The 17313-nt window shown below is 35.2% G+C and overlaps 2 protein-coding genes across 2 annotated transcripts; both read left to right on the forward strand.

Annotated features, from left to right (window-relative positions):
* The first annotated feature begins 7599 nt into the window (after positions 1-7599).
* On the forward strand, positions 7600-8241 carry LOC25499079 (SKP1-like protein 1B). The gene has a single exon (XM_039828009.1). The coding sequence runs from the start codon at positions 7600-7602 to the stop codon at positions 8191-8193; it is 594 nt and encodes a 197-aa protein (XP_039683943.1). The 3' UTR covers positions 8194-8241.
* Positions 8242-14488: 6247 nt separating this feature from the next.
* LOC25499080 (SKP1-like protein 1B) lies at positions 14489-15738 on the forward strand. Its single transcript, XM_024771055.1, has 3 exons — positions 14489-14693; positions 14808-15003; positions 15666-15738. The coding sequence occupies exons 1-3, from the start codon at positions 14489-14491 to the stop codon at positions 15736-15738; spliced, it is 474 nt and encodes a 157-aa protein (XP_024626823.1).
* The last annotated feature ends 1575 nt before the right edge of the window (positions 15739-17313 follow it).

Consider the following 17313-nt stretch of genomic DNA (forward strand, 5'->3'; position numbering starts at 1 on the left):
CTTGAAACAAGCTCCCAGAGCTTGGTATGATAGACTAAGTAATTTCTTAATTAAAAATGATTTTGAAAGAGGACAAGTTGACACAACACTCTTCAGAAAGACTCTTAAGAAAGATATTTTGATTGTGCAAATATATGTTGATGATATAATATTTGGTTCTACTAATGCATCTCTTTGCAAAGAATTTTCTAAGTTAATGCAGGATGAATTTGAAATGAGTATGATGGGAGAATTGAAATTCTTTCTGGGAATTCAAATCAACCAAAGTAAAGAAGGAGTATATGTTCATCAAACAAAATATACAAAGGAGCTTCTGAAGAAGTTCAAGCTAGAAGACTGTAAAATGATGAACACTCCAATGCATCCAACCTGCACCTTAAGCAAAGAAGATACTGGAACAGTAGTAGACCAGAAGCTTTACAGAGGTATGATTGGTTCTCTGTTATACCTCACTGCATCTAGACCTGATATTTTATTCAGTGTATGCTTGTGTGCAAGATTTCAATCAGATCCTAGAGAATCTCATTTAACTGCAGTTAAGAGAATCTTCAGGTATCTGAAAGGAACAACTAATCTTGGACTCCTGTATAGGAAATCCCTAGATTATAAGTTGATTGGATTCTGTGATGCTGATTATGCTGGTGATAGGATTGAAAGAAAATCAACCAGTGGAAATTGTCAATTCCTGGGAGAGAATCTGATATCCTGGGCAAGCAAAAGACAAGCAACTATTGCTATGTCTACAGCGGAAGCAGAGTACATTTCAGCTGCAAGTTGTTGCACACAACTACTTTGGATGAAACATCAGTTGGAAGACTATCAGATCAATGCTAACAGTATTCCCATTTATTGTGATAATACTGCTGCTATTTGTTTGTCAAAGAATCCAATTCTACATTCAAGAGCCAAGCATATTGAAATCAAACACCATTTTATCAGAGACTATGTTCAAAAAGGAATTTTAGATATACAATTCATTGATACTGAACATCAATGGGCTGACATATTTACAAAACCTTTGTCTGTTGAAAGATTTGATTTTATTAAGAAAAATTTGAACATGCATTTTGTGTCTGATTGAAAAATTGCTTGCCTCTGAATAAGAAGTTTGGTTCTGAAGTTTATTCAGAAGCATTTTGGTTCATCAGAAGCTCTTAATTGAGGTTCTGAGGAAAATGTGCTTCTGAAGATGACGTCAGCACTAAAACTTCAGAAGTGTTATTCTTTGCTTCTGAATAGCTTGGTTAGTGGGAACGGTGGAAGTTACTTTATGTAACAGCTGTCTCATTACCCAAAAGGTAGTTTTCTGAAGAGTCTCTGACGTGGTTTATTTGTATTGGAGTATAACAAAAAGGGCAATGATGTTTTATTCGCTTTTTAACATACTTACACGCGCCCCCAATTTGTCATTAATGCTATGTTTGTTTGTCTCTATTGAATTGCAAACGGTTTAATAAAAACACTAAGTCAATTCACACACTACTCACTTCACAACAAACACTTTCTATTTTTCGTCTTAACCCTCTGCGAAAGTAAACGCATTCTCTCATCCTCTCAAAACACCTTAGAACCCTAATTCTACTTCGAATCAATGGCATCTTCAAGTTCTGCCGGTGGTTCTTCATCGAATATGGATATAGATACTCCTGCTTATGAAATCAAAGGAAGAACTATGTCGATTGAGGAATGGGAGCTAATCATTCAAGCGGAAAATCCTGTGGATTTCACTTCTCTAACTCATCATGGATGCGACTTGGTAAGATTCTACAAGAAGCAGAAGCTAATGAGTTACTTCAGTCTTCTCAACGGTCCTACTTATGAAGTGCTTGTCAGACAATTCTGGGTAAGAGCTTCAGTGTTTGACAAAGTTGCTGCTAAACAGGAAGAAGCTCAGATGATTCTGGTTGATCCTACTTTGGAGGGAAAAACCAGAGAAGAAATGGGTCTACTCGCCTTCACTGGGACTGAGATTAGATCAAACGTCATGGGGATTCCTGTAACAATCAATGAGCATGTGATTGCTCAAGCCATGAGAAGGGATGCTTCTGGGACATACGATGGAGAAGAGATTCCTAACCCCAGAACAAGCCCATGGAAGGAGATAGTAAACAACACTATCTACGGATCAAAGGATGCTAAGCCTTACAGCACCTTAAGCATGGAAAAGAAAATGCTGCTGAAGATCCAAAATGAAAACATTTTTCCCAAAGGTGAAGGAAATGATCAACCTTCACTTGGTCACAAAGTCTTTCTGCATCATACCATCTCTCAGGAAACAACAATGAACGTTCCCAAGTATATGTTTAAATACATGATCAAGGAACTCAAGAAGAGCCAGATGGAGAACAGGAAGTTTGTTCCCTATGGAAGGCTGCTCTCCATAATCTTTCAAGAAGGAGGACTCCTAAGTGCCCTGAAAGACGTGGGTATTTATGATAATCAGAAGCTGGGAGCAGTCACAGGAAAAATAATCAATGGGGCAACTCTAGTCAAGATGAGGCTGATTTCAACATGCAGGAAACTAGATACAGATATGCATGAATCTGATGTCATATCTGATCTAGTCACTCATCACATCCCTATCTGCAAGAAAGATCCCCTGGATGTGCAGAGGGCCTACATCTTAGACTACTACAAGAGCTACAACAAGAAAATCAGCCTGAAAGATATCCCAGAAGAAATGTATGGTGGTGAGCTGCCTGTGGCCAAAAGCAGAAAATCTAAGAAGAAGCAGATCACCAAGGAAGAATACCTTGCTGAAAATGCTACTGAGGTGGGTGCTCAGAAGCATAAGAAAGCAAAGAAGGAAAAATCTGCTATGTCCACCATTCTTGAGGAAGTGGAGGATTTGGATGATGTCCCTCTTATCAAGAAAAGGACAAGGAGTACTCAAGAAACAGCAGAACAGCCTGCTTCTGAACAAACTGGTTCTGAACAAGCTGCTTCTGATCAAGCTGCTTCTGAAAAGCCTCCAAGTCCCAAAAATAAAAGAGAAGCTGCTCTTCAGACCATCAAAAGGAAGAGGTCTAATTTAACAAGAAATCTGAAGACAGCTGAAGGAAGAAGGGAACAAATGTTGGAAGAACTGGAAGAGAACTGGGATGAAGACTCAAGCCCTAAGAAAGCAAAAAGGACTGCAACTTCTGAGCCCATAGTCATGCCCAGCTTCGAAATGACTGCAGAAATGGAGCAGTATACTAGGGAGGTTGCTGCATCCAAGATAGCAGAGAAGAAAAGGATGAAGATTTTGTATGAAGAAGAAAGGGATGAACGTCTCAAGGCTGCAGGGTATGTGCCTACTCCTGACATTGCTGCTTTAGCATCGGAGTTAGAAACTGTTAAGTATGGAGCAACTCTGCTTTCTCAAGCCTTGAAGAATAAGCAAGCTTCAGGAGCAACTTCATCAGAACCAGCTTCAGAAGCTCCAGAAGCAGTTCATCCAGAAGCTCAGTCTTCAGGTAATCCATCTAATGCTCCAACTAATACTCAGATTCCATCTCTACCCTCTTCACCCTCTTCATCATCAACAGAATCAGATGACAAACCCCTTAGCCAACACATAGACAAGCTTCTTAAAACCAAACCTACCAAACTAACAGATTTAGGAACACTTGACTGGGAGCAAACTCAAATAGAATTTTCTAAGAATAGAATTAAACTTTGTGAGAAATTCAATTTGCCTCCTACTCATCCACTCTATCCAGATAATCCTGAACCTGTTAGTGTACAACAACCTCAACCCAACCCAGAACCTACAACAAACTCACCACATAACTCAACCACACAAAAAGCCTCTGAAGTAGCTTCAGATGCAACTACTTCAGAAACTCCCCAACACCAAGAATCCTCAACCCTTCACAACTTAGAAAAACATCTAGGTGGTGAAATGCAACCAACACCCACTAAGGCCTCTAAGACAGTTCCTGAAAAGACTGTTTTGGAAACCCAAACAGAAACCCAAACCATCCCTGAGCAAACTGTTCAGGAGCAAACTGCCTCTGAACAAGTTGCTTCTGACCAAACAGCTCCTGACCATCAAACAATACCCTCTGACCATCAAACAACAGAACAACAACAACCAGACTCACCCACTATAATAGACTTAACCTCTGACCAACCAACCACATCAAATACAACTCAAACTGAACCTTCACCCATCCCTGACCATATCCTAGAGTCTGAGTATATAGAGGAACAGCTGATCAGACTTAGTGATGAGATTCAGGCACTGATTCTTCGCAGAACAGTTCCTGCACCTCCTATTCACTATTATGATCAGTGGATGGATCTTCAGAAGAGCTTTGATGAGTTGCTGGATCAACTCAGAACCAAATGTGTGTCATCTCACTCTGCAATGCTGAAGAAGCTTTTGGATGATATGCATGAAGCAGCTAAGGACAAAGAGCTGAATTATGTACCTCTTCTGGACATCACTCCTTTCTATCCTGAAGAAGAGTATATCACAAGAGCTGCAAGAATTCATGCTGGGCATGTAAGAAGAATGAGGGAAAAGGATGAGCTACTTAAGAAGAAAGATGAACAGATCAAGTATCTCTTAGAACAGCTGTATAAGCAAGCCCAACCTTAGTTGCACACCCAACTCTAGCTTGTTTTTACTTTTGTTCTGTGTAGTCTTATCTTTGTACCTTAACCTTCATTTATAAATATTATCATTGTTTCTGAAATATTATGTTCTATTTTTTTTAACTCTAATGATATTTATTGATTTTAATGTCATATGCTCTGATACTTCTTGCTCTGATACTTATTATGTTTTTATTTGGTTATATGCTCTGCTACTCTGTCTTTTGTTCTTATTCTTTTTGTTGATGACAAAAGGGGGAGTAAATGTATAGTATTTTTAAGGCACTAAACCCCACTACAACCACTTCTAAATTTCTTTTAAATACTTCTGATTTGATTTTATGAGTATTTTATTGAAATTTAATTAATAAGAATAGAACTTAGGGGGAGCTTACAAACCTCACCTTAAGGATCTATTAGACTCAGGGGGAGCTTACAAACCTCTATCCCAGTGGTCAACTTATTAATTAGATCAACAACAATTGAACATTTTAAATACTATTGTTTGTCATCATCAAAAAGGGGGAGATTGTTGGAACAAAATGTGTTTTCACAATAAACCTTATTAAGTTTTGATGATAACAAGGTATTAAAAATTGTCAATTGGTTATTACTAATAATTGTTCAAGTGTACAGGACCAAAGGCTACTCAAGTTATTTCAATAGGTCTTGGAAGAACAATGGAAAGAAAAAGAAATTCTGAGCATCTGAAGAAAACTGCTCCTGAAGCTAAACTGCTCCTGAAGCTAAACTGCTCCTGAAGAGATGACGTCATCAGAAGCAGAAAGTCATCAGAAGCAATATTTTCATCAGAAGCAAAAGTTTTCATCAGAAGCAATATTTTCACCAGAAGCTACATTTGATCCTTTAATCAAACTGAAGATTCAAAGTTGCTGATTCTCAATTCAGTCTTATCAAAGAAGAACGAAGAACTGAAAGGGAGGTATCAACGGATATATGGATAACACTGAGCACTTGTCTCTCATTAATAGAGTTGACAAAGTACAAGTGTACAACCACTACCTCCACTACTCTGTTTTCTGTCTACGCTACAAGACAAAACAACAGCCATGCCTGCAGAATTTGTACAACTCAAGATGGGAATGAATTTGAAGTTTATTCTTCAAAGGACTACACCCAAATCAGGCAAAGGATCACTGGTGGATAATCAAAGGATTTCAAACGACTCTTTAGACGTGCTGATTATCTCAACGTCTCTTTCACGCCTCTATATAAAGGAGTGAAGACTTGAAGATAAAACAGAGATATACATCTGTCAATTTGATACTACAAAGCACACTGAATTTCTGCACTGATTTGATACATCTTAGAAATTCAAAGTCTAGAGTCTTTTCTGTATTGTATTGTGAACACCACTGATTGTATATCAAGTGTTCAATTCAAACTCAATTCTCTGTATTTTTGTTTGATTAGAAGTCTCTTGCCTGCGTGCTTGAGCATTAGAAGTCTCTTGCTTAGTGCTTGAGCATTGGAAGACTCTTGCTTGTGTGCTTGAGCATTGTTTTGTGAAGTCTCATACTTTGAAAGTATTGAGCAGTTGTAATCTTTGTGATTATAGTGAAATCTCCTTGGAAGTGCAAGGGGGACTGGACTACTTCCGTGTTGTGGAAGGAACCAGGATAACTGCTTGTGTCTTTGTCTTTCTTTTCTCTGCTCTGTTCTTTTCCGCTGCAATCTGACTCTGATCATTTCATCAGAAGCAATCAAACTGCTTCTGAAGTTTTATCAGAAGAAGTATTTTTTAAGAGAAAAAGAAAACACAATTCAACCCCCCCCTTCTTGTGTTTTTCACCTTCATTATCAAATGAGTTGCCTATGGAATGAGAACACATTGTTGAAGAAAATGGGTTTTAGGGCGCATGCAATTGAAATTTGGACATGGATGGATTGAAGAAAAAGAAGAATGAAAGATCAGAGAGAGGAAGAAGAAGGGAAAAGTGGTTTTTAAAATTCAAAAATTGATGTTTACGTTTTTTTAATTACATCCCTGTGTAAAAATACGTTTTTGGTTTTAGTCCCTCTACTTAACCCAGTTGGCATCAGTTGTCATATCAGCATGTGCCACGTAGGCGTCTGTTAGCTAGCAAACCATTTTTTTCACGGAACCTGACGGCAGGGATGAGTTCCAAAACGTGTGGTAATTACAAGGGTTGTTTCGCAAGAAAAAAAATTGCAGGGACTAAAACAAAAAACGCACCAATTTACAGGGACCTTTTACTTATTTAAGCCTTTAAATTAACATAATCGAAGATGACAAATCCTTTTTTTTATTTTTTTGAGAGAGACAAATCCATTTTCTTGTATACGTCTTCTATGGTGTGAAGCAAATGGCAGCCAGACAATTAATAGATAGTGCAGATTTTTTTTTATCGGCAATATAAAAAATTGCAGTATTATTTGGAAGTTGTAATGGGTCTTTGTCCAAATATTACTGCATTAGTATACCAACTAGTTTCAAATAAAACTATAAAAAAGTTAAAATTGGAGAGAACTTGTAGCACCGTGGAAGATTGTAGTAATCTATGGTTGTGTAGTTTTTATTTCCATTCACATAAACAAAATCTGAGAGGACTTGCAATGTTCTGTTTTGCAGCAGAGATGACCTTTGAGTTTTAAAAAATATGAAATAAACTTTCTCAACTTTCAAAGCTTGTAAACAGGTACAAGTTAAAATATCTGACACGTGGCACCATACATTGAGAGTGTATGAGCAACTGTCCTTAGCATTCCTCAAATTTTATATATGAAGTAGTATGTCTTATATGTTTCTCAAAAAAAATTACTCCCTCAAAAAAAAAAAAAAAATTTTACTATGTTAAATCTTTTATTTTTTGACGGAATTTACAAAATATCATGTTAAAAAAAAATATGTATACAAAACCGCCAAAATATAAGAGAAATTCGATTGAAAGATTGAATCTCACAAAGTTTCTCATTAGGAAAAAAGTTAGAGTTAGGGTTTCCACTTCTTTCTGAAAATCTCAGTCGATCACCATGTCTTCAACAACCAAGAAGATCACTCTGAAGAGTTCCGACTGCAAAAGCTTCGAAGTTTCGGAGCCTGTGGCTATGGAATCGCAGACAATCAAGCGCATGATGGAGGAGAATTGCGGCAACAACGATATCCTTATTCTGAACGTGAAGAGCAAGATATTGGCGATGGTGATTGAATACTGTAAGATGCATGTCGAGGCTGATTTGGATTCTGAATTCGTTAAGGTCAATTATTCCGATTATCTTACGGTTAAGGCTATTGAGTGCTCTAAGAAGCTCTTCAATGAAGTGAATGAGGCTTGGGGAGTCACAGGTAACGTTTTGGCTAAGGGAATTGATTACTGTGAGAAGCATGTCGATGATGCAGCCGCCAACGCGAGTTCCAGTGATCTTAAAGTTTGGGATGCTAAATTCGTGAGGCAGATTGATATGGATACGCTTTGCGATCTAATGCTGGCTGCGAATTACTTGAACATCAAGGGTCTGCTGGATCTTACTTGCCGGGCTGCACCGGATCAGGCTCGTAGGGAAAAGGAACAGATATTTTTTAAATTTGCTATTGCTTTGGTTTTGTTTTGGATTTTTTTCCGGTAGATTAGGTTGAGGGACTATGCTCAATAGATGAGACTGGTATCTATTATGATTTATGTTTGGTTAAGTTTTCTTTATCTTTTTTTTTATTATTGATTATGATCATTAGACGAGTCTATGATGAAATTGTAATTGATTTATATTTTATACTAATGTTCTATAGTTAGTTTCAATGATGATTAACTGCATCTATTAATTTGATTTCAACAAGCTCTAGTCAGACTCTAATTTGAAATACTGTTCCAACAAACATTAGTTCAGACTCATACATACATGGCAACAACGTAACTATTTACCTGTTTTGGTTCAACTTGGATTCTTTACATTCTCTCTTTCCATGCATATTCCATGGATTTGGTTTAAAAGCTGAGTTCACAAGATAATTACATGAGTCTTAGGCACATGTTTAAAAATTCTATTCACGTGTCAATCATGAAAGGCACATTTATCACTTTTTTGTATCAAATTTGTCTCCTTATATAATTGTAAAAATAAATAAATTTCCTTATTGCATTCCCATGGACAGTGAGCAGTTGTTACATAATTTAGCTCTCCAAGGTTTTGTTACATAATGTAGTTCCCTTCAATCCAAGATATACACCACTAAACTATGTTACAATGATTTTGAATATGGAATCTCAGAAATTGATCACTATTGAGGGGCATTTAAAAATTACAGTTTTAGCCTATGTGCCTTGAATGTTATTATTTTGATATTTGTCAAGTATAGATGATTAATATGTTATTTTCTGCTCTGGCTTTTCATCAGTTGTATCTGAATCTTTCAAGAAGTAAATATCAAGACTAAAAGCTACTCTTTAATTTTACCCCAATTCTTGATACTTGTTTGAATCCACATCCTTTATTTTAATGACAAATATTAGTATGTTAGTTTCTTCTTTGCTAAGATTCGAACATGAACCTTTTAACTCATTTTCCAAAATTGTTCGTAAAGGTAAGCATTCTCCTTACAATTATCAACAACAATTTTTATTAGGTTTAATTGCAGTTTTGACACCCCGAGTAATTTTCCAAGTGTGAGATTTTAACCCATACTTTTAAATGTGCGATTTTGGTCCCCTAATGAACATCATTTCTGATTTCGTAACCTTAAGTCGGATTTTGACCAAATGTTGGCCAAGTGGTGCTGACATGACATTTTAAATCGATGTGTCTTGTCTCTATTGAACAAATTGGTTAGAATGGATATTTAAAATAAAAAATTGAAGAATTAAATCTAGTGTCACCTGCTTCTTTCACCATACACAATTAAAGTCAAAAAGTTATATTTGATTCTAACAACTTAAACAAGCATAAAAACGAAACCTGCAAATAATTTGCTAGAGCAGATAGGCCAACACTTAATTACTTATTTCGTTAGAGCAGAATGAAATTAAAAAATTCTTGCTTGTTTGGGATTCATTCATCATTCATGCATATATAACTAAGTCAGGAAACTGAATTTATTCAAACTATCCTTTATTTTTCCTACATTTTGAAACCGCTAGCTCAATGTAAACCGTGAAGTAATTAGTTTCTTCAATGGAGTGTAATTTGGTACGCCTCTATTTAGTCCTCTTCTTATATGGTTGGAAATTAAAAGTACAATTTTACTTTTCGTAAGTATTCAAAATGTTCCCCAAATATTCTAGAAGTTCTCTTTAGGCAGCCTCGATGTCTCCTAGCCCCCCTAAAAAATTTGGAAGATAACTTTTGTAGGATTTTCTTTTAATTTTAATATATTCGGGAGATAATTTACGGAGGACATTTTTCAGCACAGTGATAATTAACGAGTCTAAAAAAAATCATCAATCAACCCAGAGAAAATCACCGAGAATATTTTGTTTCAAAGAAATTTAGTCTCCGTGATTACAACCATAGGTGTCAATTTCATAAAGCCTTTAGCCCACGCCCCACAGGGTAAGTGTCTGGGGCAGCGCTCCGACAACAATAATTAATCAGTTATTTGCTTTAAATCGCGGTCCTTTATTGTTTGCTTGTTAAAACGAGAAAAGGATATTTATATCAATGAAAATTCTGTATAATGAATCTGTATTGTAGAATAATTGATTCCTTTATTTGTTACAGACTCATTCACTGCTAGCTTTGTCTACTATACTCAACGGCAACTGTGCAAATATACTTGGAGGAGACATGTAAGTGCAAATGTGGCATTCATTCATGTTAGAATTCGTAATTTTGAGGAAATTTAACAAAATCATAGAAATGGATATTTTTTGTGTTTCCAGGTCGAGGATATGTGTGAAGAATCTCCCTAAATATGTTACGGAAGATCGACTGAGAGCACAATTTTCTCAGAAAGGAGAAATAACTGATGTCAAGCTTATGCGTACCAAGTATTGTTTCTTTCCTTAAATCATAAAATCCTTATTCCAATCCTCATGGAAACTTGTTTAGAATTTTAACTGCTCTATGTTGTTTACTGTTTAACTCAGATATGGCAAAAGTTGACTATTTTCTTTTATCGGATTTCGTACAGCCGAGGAAGCTCAGGAAGCGATTCGATATTTGAATAGTTGTTACCTTTACACGCTTAGAATTACTTGTGAGGTCGGTTGTTTATACCATTAATTTTTTCTTAACTTCTTTCACACTATTATTTATATTACTGAAACTGAGAGCCATAAAAAATGTTTGACCATGTTTTCAATTTCATCAACCAAGCAGGTGGCTAAAAACCCCGGTGCTTTAAATCTTCGTCGTCAGTGGAGTCGACATTCAACAAAAAATGACAATAAAGCTATTACCTGAGATGTTAACAGTCATGCTAGAGCTCAAGGACATGAAGAAAATTCTACTGAAACTTAGTTTCCATCGATAGAATTATATTCTACATCGATGAGGGTTCTTACGCCACTCCAAACCAATATTCTGAGTCAAAATAATCTGCAACATTCTTGAATCTAAATATCCTAGCTGACACATTGAGCCCATATTAACTTAGGAAGAGTGAATACTAAAGTTATTTTTTAAAATTGTAGAAACATATTAACCTAGTCATTGTATTATTAATTTTTTTAATAACATCTTTAAAAAAGCCAGCATTTGCTCCAGAGTTCTGAGTGTTGAATAGGTTTAAATTTAGACATAACACAACTGTCATACCCCAATAACGACCGGAGACAAAGCGGTTCATAATACTTCCTTCATTTTCCTACTTTTAGTTTCTTCTGTTTGAGATGAATGCAAATGATGAAAATGTTGTTGGTGAAGAAACACTGGACTTTTACAGAGTTGAGGTTGGGAAGATGTATGAAATGGTTGTTACTATTTACAGAGGATTTTATCGATACAAATTGGGCAAGAGTTGTTGGTTTCCATAATTGGTCGCCTCGCCTCAAGTGGAATTTGTGATGACGGCACCTAAGTCTTTAAGTGAGATTCTCACCAAGAAATACTTGATTTCTTCGGTTGAAAATTTTGAACTTTCCCTTGTGCTATGGGAGTTGACTCAATTGAGATTGTTGAGTATATATGCAAGTTTCTTGGTTTAGGAATCGACGAGGAAGCAGTTGAATGGTTTAAAGTTGTTTAAAAGTTGTATTTCCTCCATTGAGGGTTTAGGAGCGTTGTACAAGGTGAAGAGGGATAGAGGTCAACTAGGGAAGTTGATGATAATCATCCCAAGGCATGGAGCTTTTGATCCCTTGAAGACTATGAAGCTTTTGATCCCTTGAAGACTATGAAGCTTGTTGCAACACTATGTTCCTTTGCGGATTTTCCAGTAACTTTGAAAACATGTAGTTGCAAATTCAGCTAAAACAACCCAAGAGCGCTAAGCTGGAAATAGTTCTGGTTCAGCTTAGCTTAACCAAGGTCCTAGTTTCAAATTCTACACCAGAAATGTAGGCGTTAAAACTCACAAGGTTTGTTTGAATTGAGGGTTTAGGAAGGGAGAACTTACTTTTCTTTTTTAAATTATAGATAATGTAAAATGTTTTTTTAAAATAAGTAAGTATGTGTTTGGCAACACGTTTTCAGTGTGCAAACCTGCATTTACTTTTTGAAACGTGGTTTCCAGATTTTTCAGGTTGTTTGGGTGAATGAAAAGAGCGTCCAGGAAACTCAGTTTTGAGACCAAAACGCCAGTTGTGCTGAAGTTGGTATTCCTAGCTTCTGCGTCTCACATAATCGATTCTGAAACAAATAAACTTTATTTTCCAGCTTTACCCCTTTGATTGCCATTTGCAGTTATGTATGTCCCTGTTTCACATTTCTTTCATGTTTCAAGTTGCAGTTGTATTTCATTCTTTAGGTTAGAGATGAAGCACTAATGGGCCTGTTATATTTTCTTACAACCCGGCCCATTAGCTTAAGTCACCAGCTAAATAGTTTTTTTTATTAAAAGAATAACATTTTTCTTTAAACAGGCTGTTAAGCGACCAACTAACGTTTTTCTTTAAAATAACTCTTGTAAATAAATATTATTTTAAAATGAATTTGAACCAAAAAAAAATTATTATGATTTTACATAAATTGAAATCATTATAATTTTTTACATAAATTGAAATAATTATCAAAACTATCCAAAAGTAAATTGAAATAATATTGTTTTAAATATTATTAAAAGGATAGTTTGGTCATTACACATACAAAATCAATTTTCATTCAAACTATCCAAACAACATCAACTCATATGAATCACTTTTAAATAAGTGTATCCAAACATAAATCAATTCACATCCAACTCACTTTTAACAAAAATCAATTCTCTTAAACTCAATTCTATCAAAATCAATTCTCCCCACCGCCAAACCAAACACACACTAAGTGTGATTGAAGTATTATATGATCAATTATCATGTTGTTTGAAGTTTTTAACAAACATTTTACGGTGTTCGTAGTTTGAAAAAATAAAAGTAAGTCCTCACCTCTCACCTCTCTTCCCCTCCAACATTTTTCATCCAAACAAATCCTTAAAAACTTTGTCTTTCATTATTTCGTACCCAATTTGAAGGATTATACTATGTAGTTGGACACAAAAGATTCTTGCTATACGCAAAAATTAAAAAAATCATGTTAGTGACAGCATTGCAAGATGCAATACGTACGTTTGTTTTTAAATCGGATATCATTTACACGCACTAATTCCTCATGTCAGCTAGGACCATAATGGATTGTGAAACTCTCCCTCAAGAGATGCAACACACAATTTAAACTAACAATAGTTTTTCCATCTGATAAAACAAATTACACTAACAATACTGACATGCGAGTAGAAATAAATAACAGTGTTAAGAGAAAATTGTTTCTTTTTTGTCAAGTAGTCTAGCGGTTAGAGAAATTCATCTTAAAAATGAATAAGTAGGGTGTCCGGTTTCGAATCCCGGCATTATTTCTTACCAAGTGAGCTAAGCTCACAAGGACAAGAGAAAATTGTTTTTAGGCTTAAATATGTCTTTTGTCCCTGCAAATATAGGCCATTTGAATTTTCGTCCCTGAATTTACTAATCCTTCTAATCTGCCCCTGCAAATATTAATCATTTGACTTTTGGTCCTAATTAGATTTTTTTGCTGAGGTGGGCTGTCATTAGCGACGTGGTGCCCATGTGGCAAGTGATGATTGGGCGAGGTGGTTTGCTTAAATAAGTCTTTCATCCCTGCAAATATAGGGCATTTGAATTTTCGTCCCTGAAGTTACTAATCAGATGTGATTAGGACCAAAAGTCAAAAGATTAATATTTGCAGGGGCAAATTGGAAGGATTAGTAACTTCAGGGACGAAAATTCAAATGGCCTATATTTACAGGGACGAAAGACATATTTAAGCCTTGTTTTTATTCACCAAAAAAAGATGGAAAAGAAAAAACTGATTTTTGCTAACTTAGACCAACAAAAAACATGAAGGTCCAAGTTAGCAAAAGTGAACATTTTCATTCATCTTTATTATTTAAAACTAATAGCTTGAGGGTTACTTTAGTATTTTTCATTAAAACAATATTTGTTAATCTGCACTAATTTGCTATGCACTTTTGCGAACTTAGAATTTTTATATAAAAAAATTATTTTATATTATCAACGCATAACTTGTTTTTTTACTGCAACAATCAAATTTAAATATATTTGGAATCAATCAAACTTTTAAATCGGAAGCATATATTTTTCAATCAGAAGTATATTTTAAAACGAAATAAACGAAGATATATCTTGTTGAAAAATATGTACACAAAACAGGTTATAAACATGAGAAAGAAGATTTAAAGGTTGAAGTTCACAAATTCCTAGTCAAGAAACAAGTTATCGATTTCACACCTTTCTGAAAATCTCAGTCGATCACCATGTCTTCAATAACGAAGAAGATGATCACTTTGAAGAGTTCCAACGGTGAAACCTTCGAGGTTTCCGAGGCGGTGGCACTTCAATCGCAGACAATCAAGGGCATGATGGAGGAGAATTGTGGCAACAACGGAATCCCTATTCTTAACGTGAAGAGCAAGATATTGGCAAAGGTGACTGAATACTGTAAGATGCATGTCGAGGCCAGTTTGGATGCTGAATTCGTTAATGTTGATCATTCTGATTATCTTAAGGTTAAGGTTGCTGAATACTGTAAGAAGCATGTTGATGTCAATGATCTTAAGGCTTGGGGCGTCATAGGCAAGACATTGGCGAAGGGAATTGATTACTGTGAGAAGCAAGTTGATGCCGACACCGCGAATTCCAATGATCTTAAAGCTTGGGATGCTAAATTCATGAAGAAGACTGATATGAAAACGCTTTGCGATCTCATGCTGGCTGCGAATTACTTGAACATCAAGGGTCTGCTGGATCTTACCTGTCGGGCTGTACCGGATCACGCTCGTAGGGAAAAGGAACAGATATTATTTTTTAAGTTTGCTGTTGCTTTGTTTGTGTTATGTTTTTTATTTGTTGGTAGATTGGATTGAATGACTACTATGTTCACTAGATGAGACTAGTATCTATTATGATTTTATGTTTGTTTTTGCTTTCTTTATGTTTCGGATTATTTCGATTATTTGTGTCGACTATGTTCACTAGATAGATGAGACTAGTACTCTATGACGTGTTGTCTTCTACTTCTTTTTACTCAAATTCTTTATCAAACTATTTACAATTATCAACAACTTATCCTTTTTATTCATCGTTATTATAGATATTGTTGCATCTACGACCTTTACACTTTCCTTCAATTTTGATATACGAATTAAACTCGGTTCAGTGCGTGCATGTTTTGTTTTACGGTTGTGAGAATTGATTTTGATAAACTTGATTTCAATTAAAGAGCTAGATAATGAAGGCTTGAGATCTAGAAGTGTTTCTCTTTATAGATCTCATGTTGGATTACTCCAAATGCCAACAATTCATATGTTGGGTCGGTTAATACAAGGTTTTGTTCCGACTTCAATTGAACCATCCGAATGAGTCAGTTATTGAGTCGGATACACAGTTTTGAAACCATAAAAACTAAAATATCTCTAAAATTTATATTGCGACTCTTGTTCGAGGGAAGACATTGAGAAAATGGTACAACAAAGAGTTTGTTCTTGGAGAATTTGTTTTAGACTAATTTTTTGTATCTCTTTATAAGAAACTTTATGATAATAGATTGGAGAGAGCTCATCTCTCCTCCATACTATAGGTCAATTTGGTTTGGAGTGATCTTAAAAAGAATTGGTCTAAAGTGGGTAAACAGATATCATTTTGTTCTTCTCCTTTAATTATTGTTTGTGATTTATTCATTCATTCTAATTATTGGTTGCTGCTAAATTTTGTTCCACATATCAAAATATGTGAGTTTTTTTAATCAAATTCACTATAGGTAGTCTTATAATGTAAACTAAGAATAAGAAAGAAAACATTTTATCACGGCAACATATTAGATAAGCATAAGGTGGTCCAAGCCATTGATTTAGGATTAAAATTACATTTTTTTTAAAGGGTTTAGGCCTCCAAACACACGCACACTCACACACACACACACACACACACACATATATATATATATATATATATATATATAGACACACACAATGCATTGTTCCAAGTGGTGGGACTTGGAGCCCTTAAGCATGTGATTAGGGAATCGATTTCCGACTCATGCGTATGGAAAAAATTTGATTGAGACGGAAGAACACACCTTGTGCACCCTACGAATTCCTCTACATAGATTAATCAGTGTATGATGGTAGTGGTGACTTCGTATCAATTAAAGAGTTCTAAAGAGTTTTCTTTTATCTATTTGAGATAAATATTGCCCGTTCGTGCTAGTTCCTATAGGGTGTGTTTGGTTGTAAGAAGAAAGTGTGAAGAGAGAAATTGGTGAGAGAGAGTATAAGAAGAGAGAAATAGAGTATATTTAATGAGTTGTTTGATATAAGAGAAAGAAGAGAGAAATAGAAGAGAAAGAAATGTGATTATTTTTTAAAAGACAAAAGTACCCTGGAACTTAAAAATTAATACAATTGTGTATTGTTGAAATTTTATTTTTATCAAAAGCTATTATTATTTATTACCAGTACAATATAAAAAAGGAATAATTCATGCAATTACACTATTTTTCAATTTAATTAATACATTTATCTAGTAATGTATTTTAGATTGAAACTAGCACTGGTGGGATTTCAATTATCAATTAATACATTTTTCTAGTAATGTATTTTATAGTAAGTGCTATTTTTCAATTTAATTAATACATTTATCTATTTTTTTTTATTGATAATTGATGGTAATTAATTGTTCTTAATTATTACGTTAGTAATTTTTTTCTTACCAGAGTTTGAATTTTGTCCGTTAACTCTCTCACCTCGTTCAAAACTTTAAGCTCACTTGTACAAACAACTCCAAATTAATCCGTGGTAAGAATCTACAAGTCCTAGACATAAATCCGCACGGTCAAATGGAAATGAAATTTTTCGTCAGCTTTTCTCAGAGTTCCTTCTCTCACAATTTCAAGCACGGAAAACAAATTCATAACCGTTGGTTGCGACAGTTACGGATATCTCAACAGTAATTTCAAGGGTGCCACTTATTCTACAGGATGCTTAACAGTTAACAAGATGTTATGATTTTGATCCTAAAATGGTAACTGGGAATAACACTGGAAAATGCACAGGCCTAGGTTTAGGGTGTTGCCAAGTGGATA

This window comes from Medicago truncatula, chromosome 7 (assembly GCF_003473485.1).
Source record: "Medicago truncatula cultivar Jemalong A17 chromosome 7, MtrunA17r5.0-ANR, whole genome shotgun sequence".
Classification (NCBI taxonomy): Eukaryota; Viridiplantae; Streptophyta; class Magnoliopsida; order Fabales; family Fabaceae; genus Medicago; species Medicago truncatula.

What these genes read in the sequence shown, in the direction of transcription:
- LOC25499079 (XM_039828009.1), top strand. Translation starts at nt 7,600, where the DNA reads ATGTCTTCAACAACCAAGAAGATCACTCTGAAGAGTTCCGACTGCAAA.
- LOC25499080 (XM_024771055.1), top strand. Translation starts at nt 14,489, where the DNA reads ATGTCTTCAATAACGAAGAAGATGATCACTTTGAAGAGTTCCAACGGT. An exon ending in TAAGATGCATGTCGAGGCCA is followed by an intron (nt 14,694 to 14,807) that starts GTTTGGATGCTG and finishes GGGGCGTCATAG; the next exon opens with GCAAGACATTGGCGAAGGGA. An exon ending in ACCTGTCGGGCTGTACCGGA is followed by an intron (nt 15,004 to 15,665) that starts TCACGCTCGTAG and finishes TTATATTGCGAC; the next exon opens with TCTTGTTCGAGGGAAGACAT.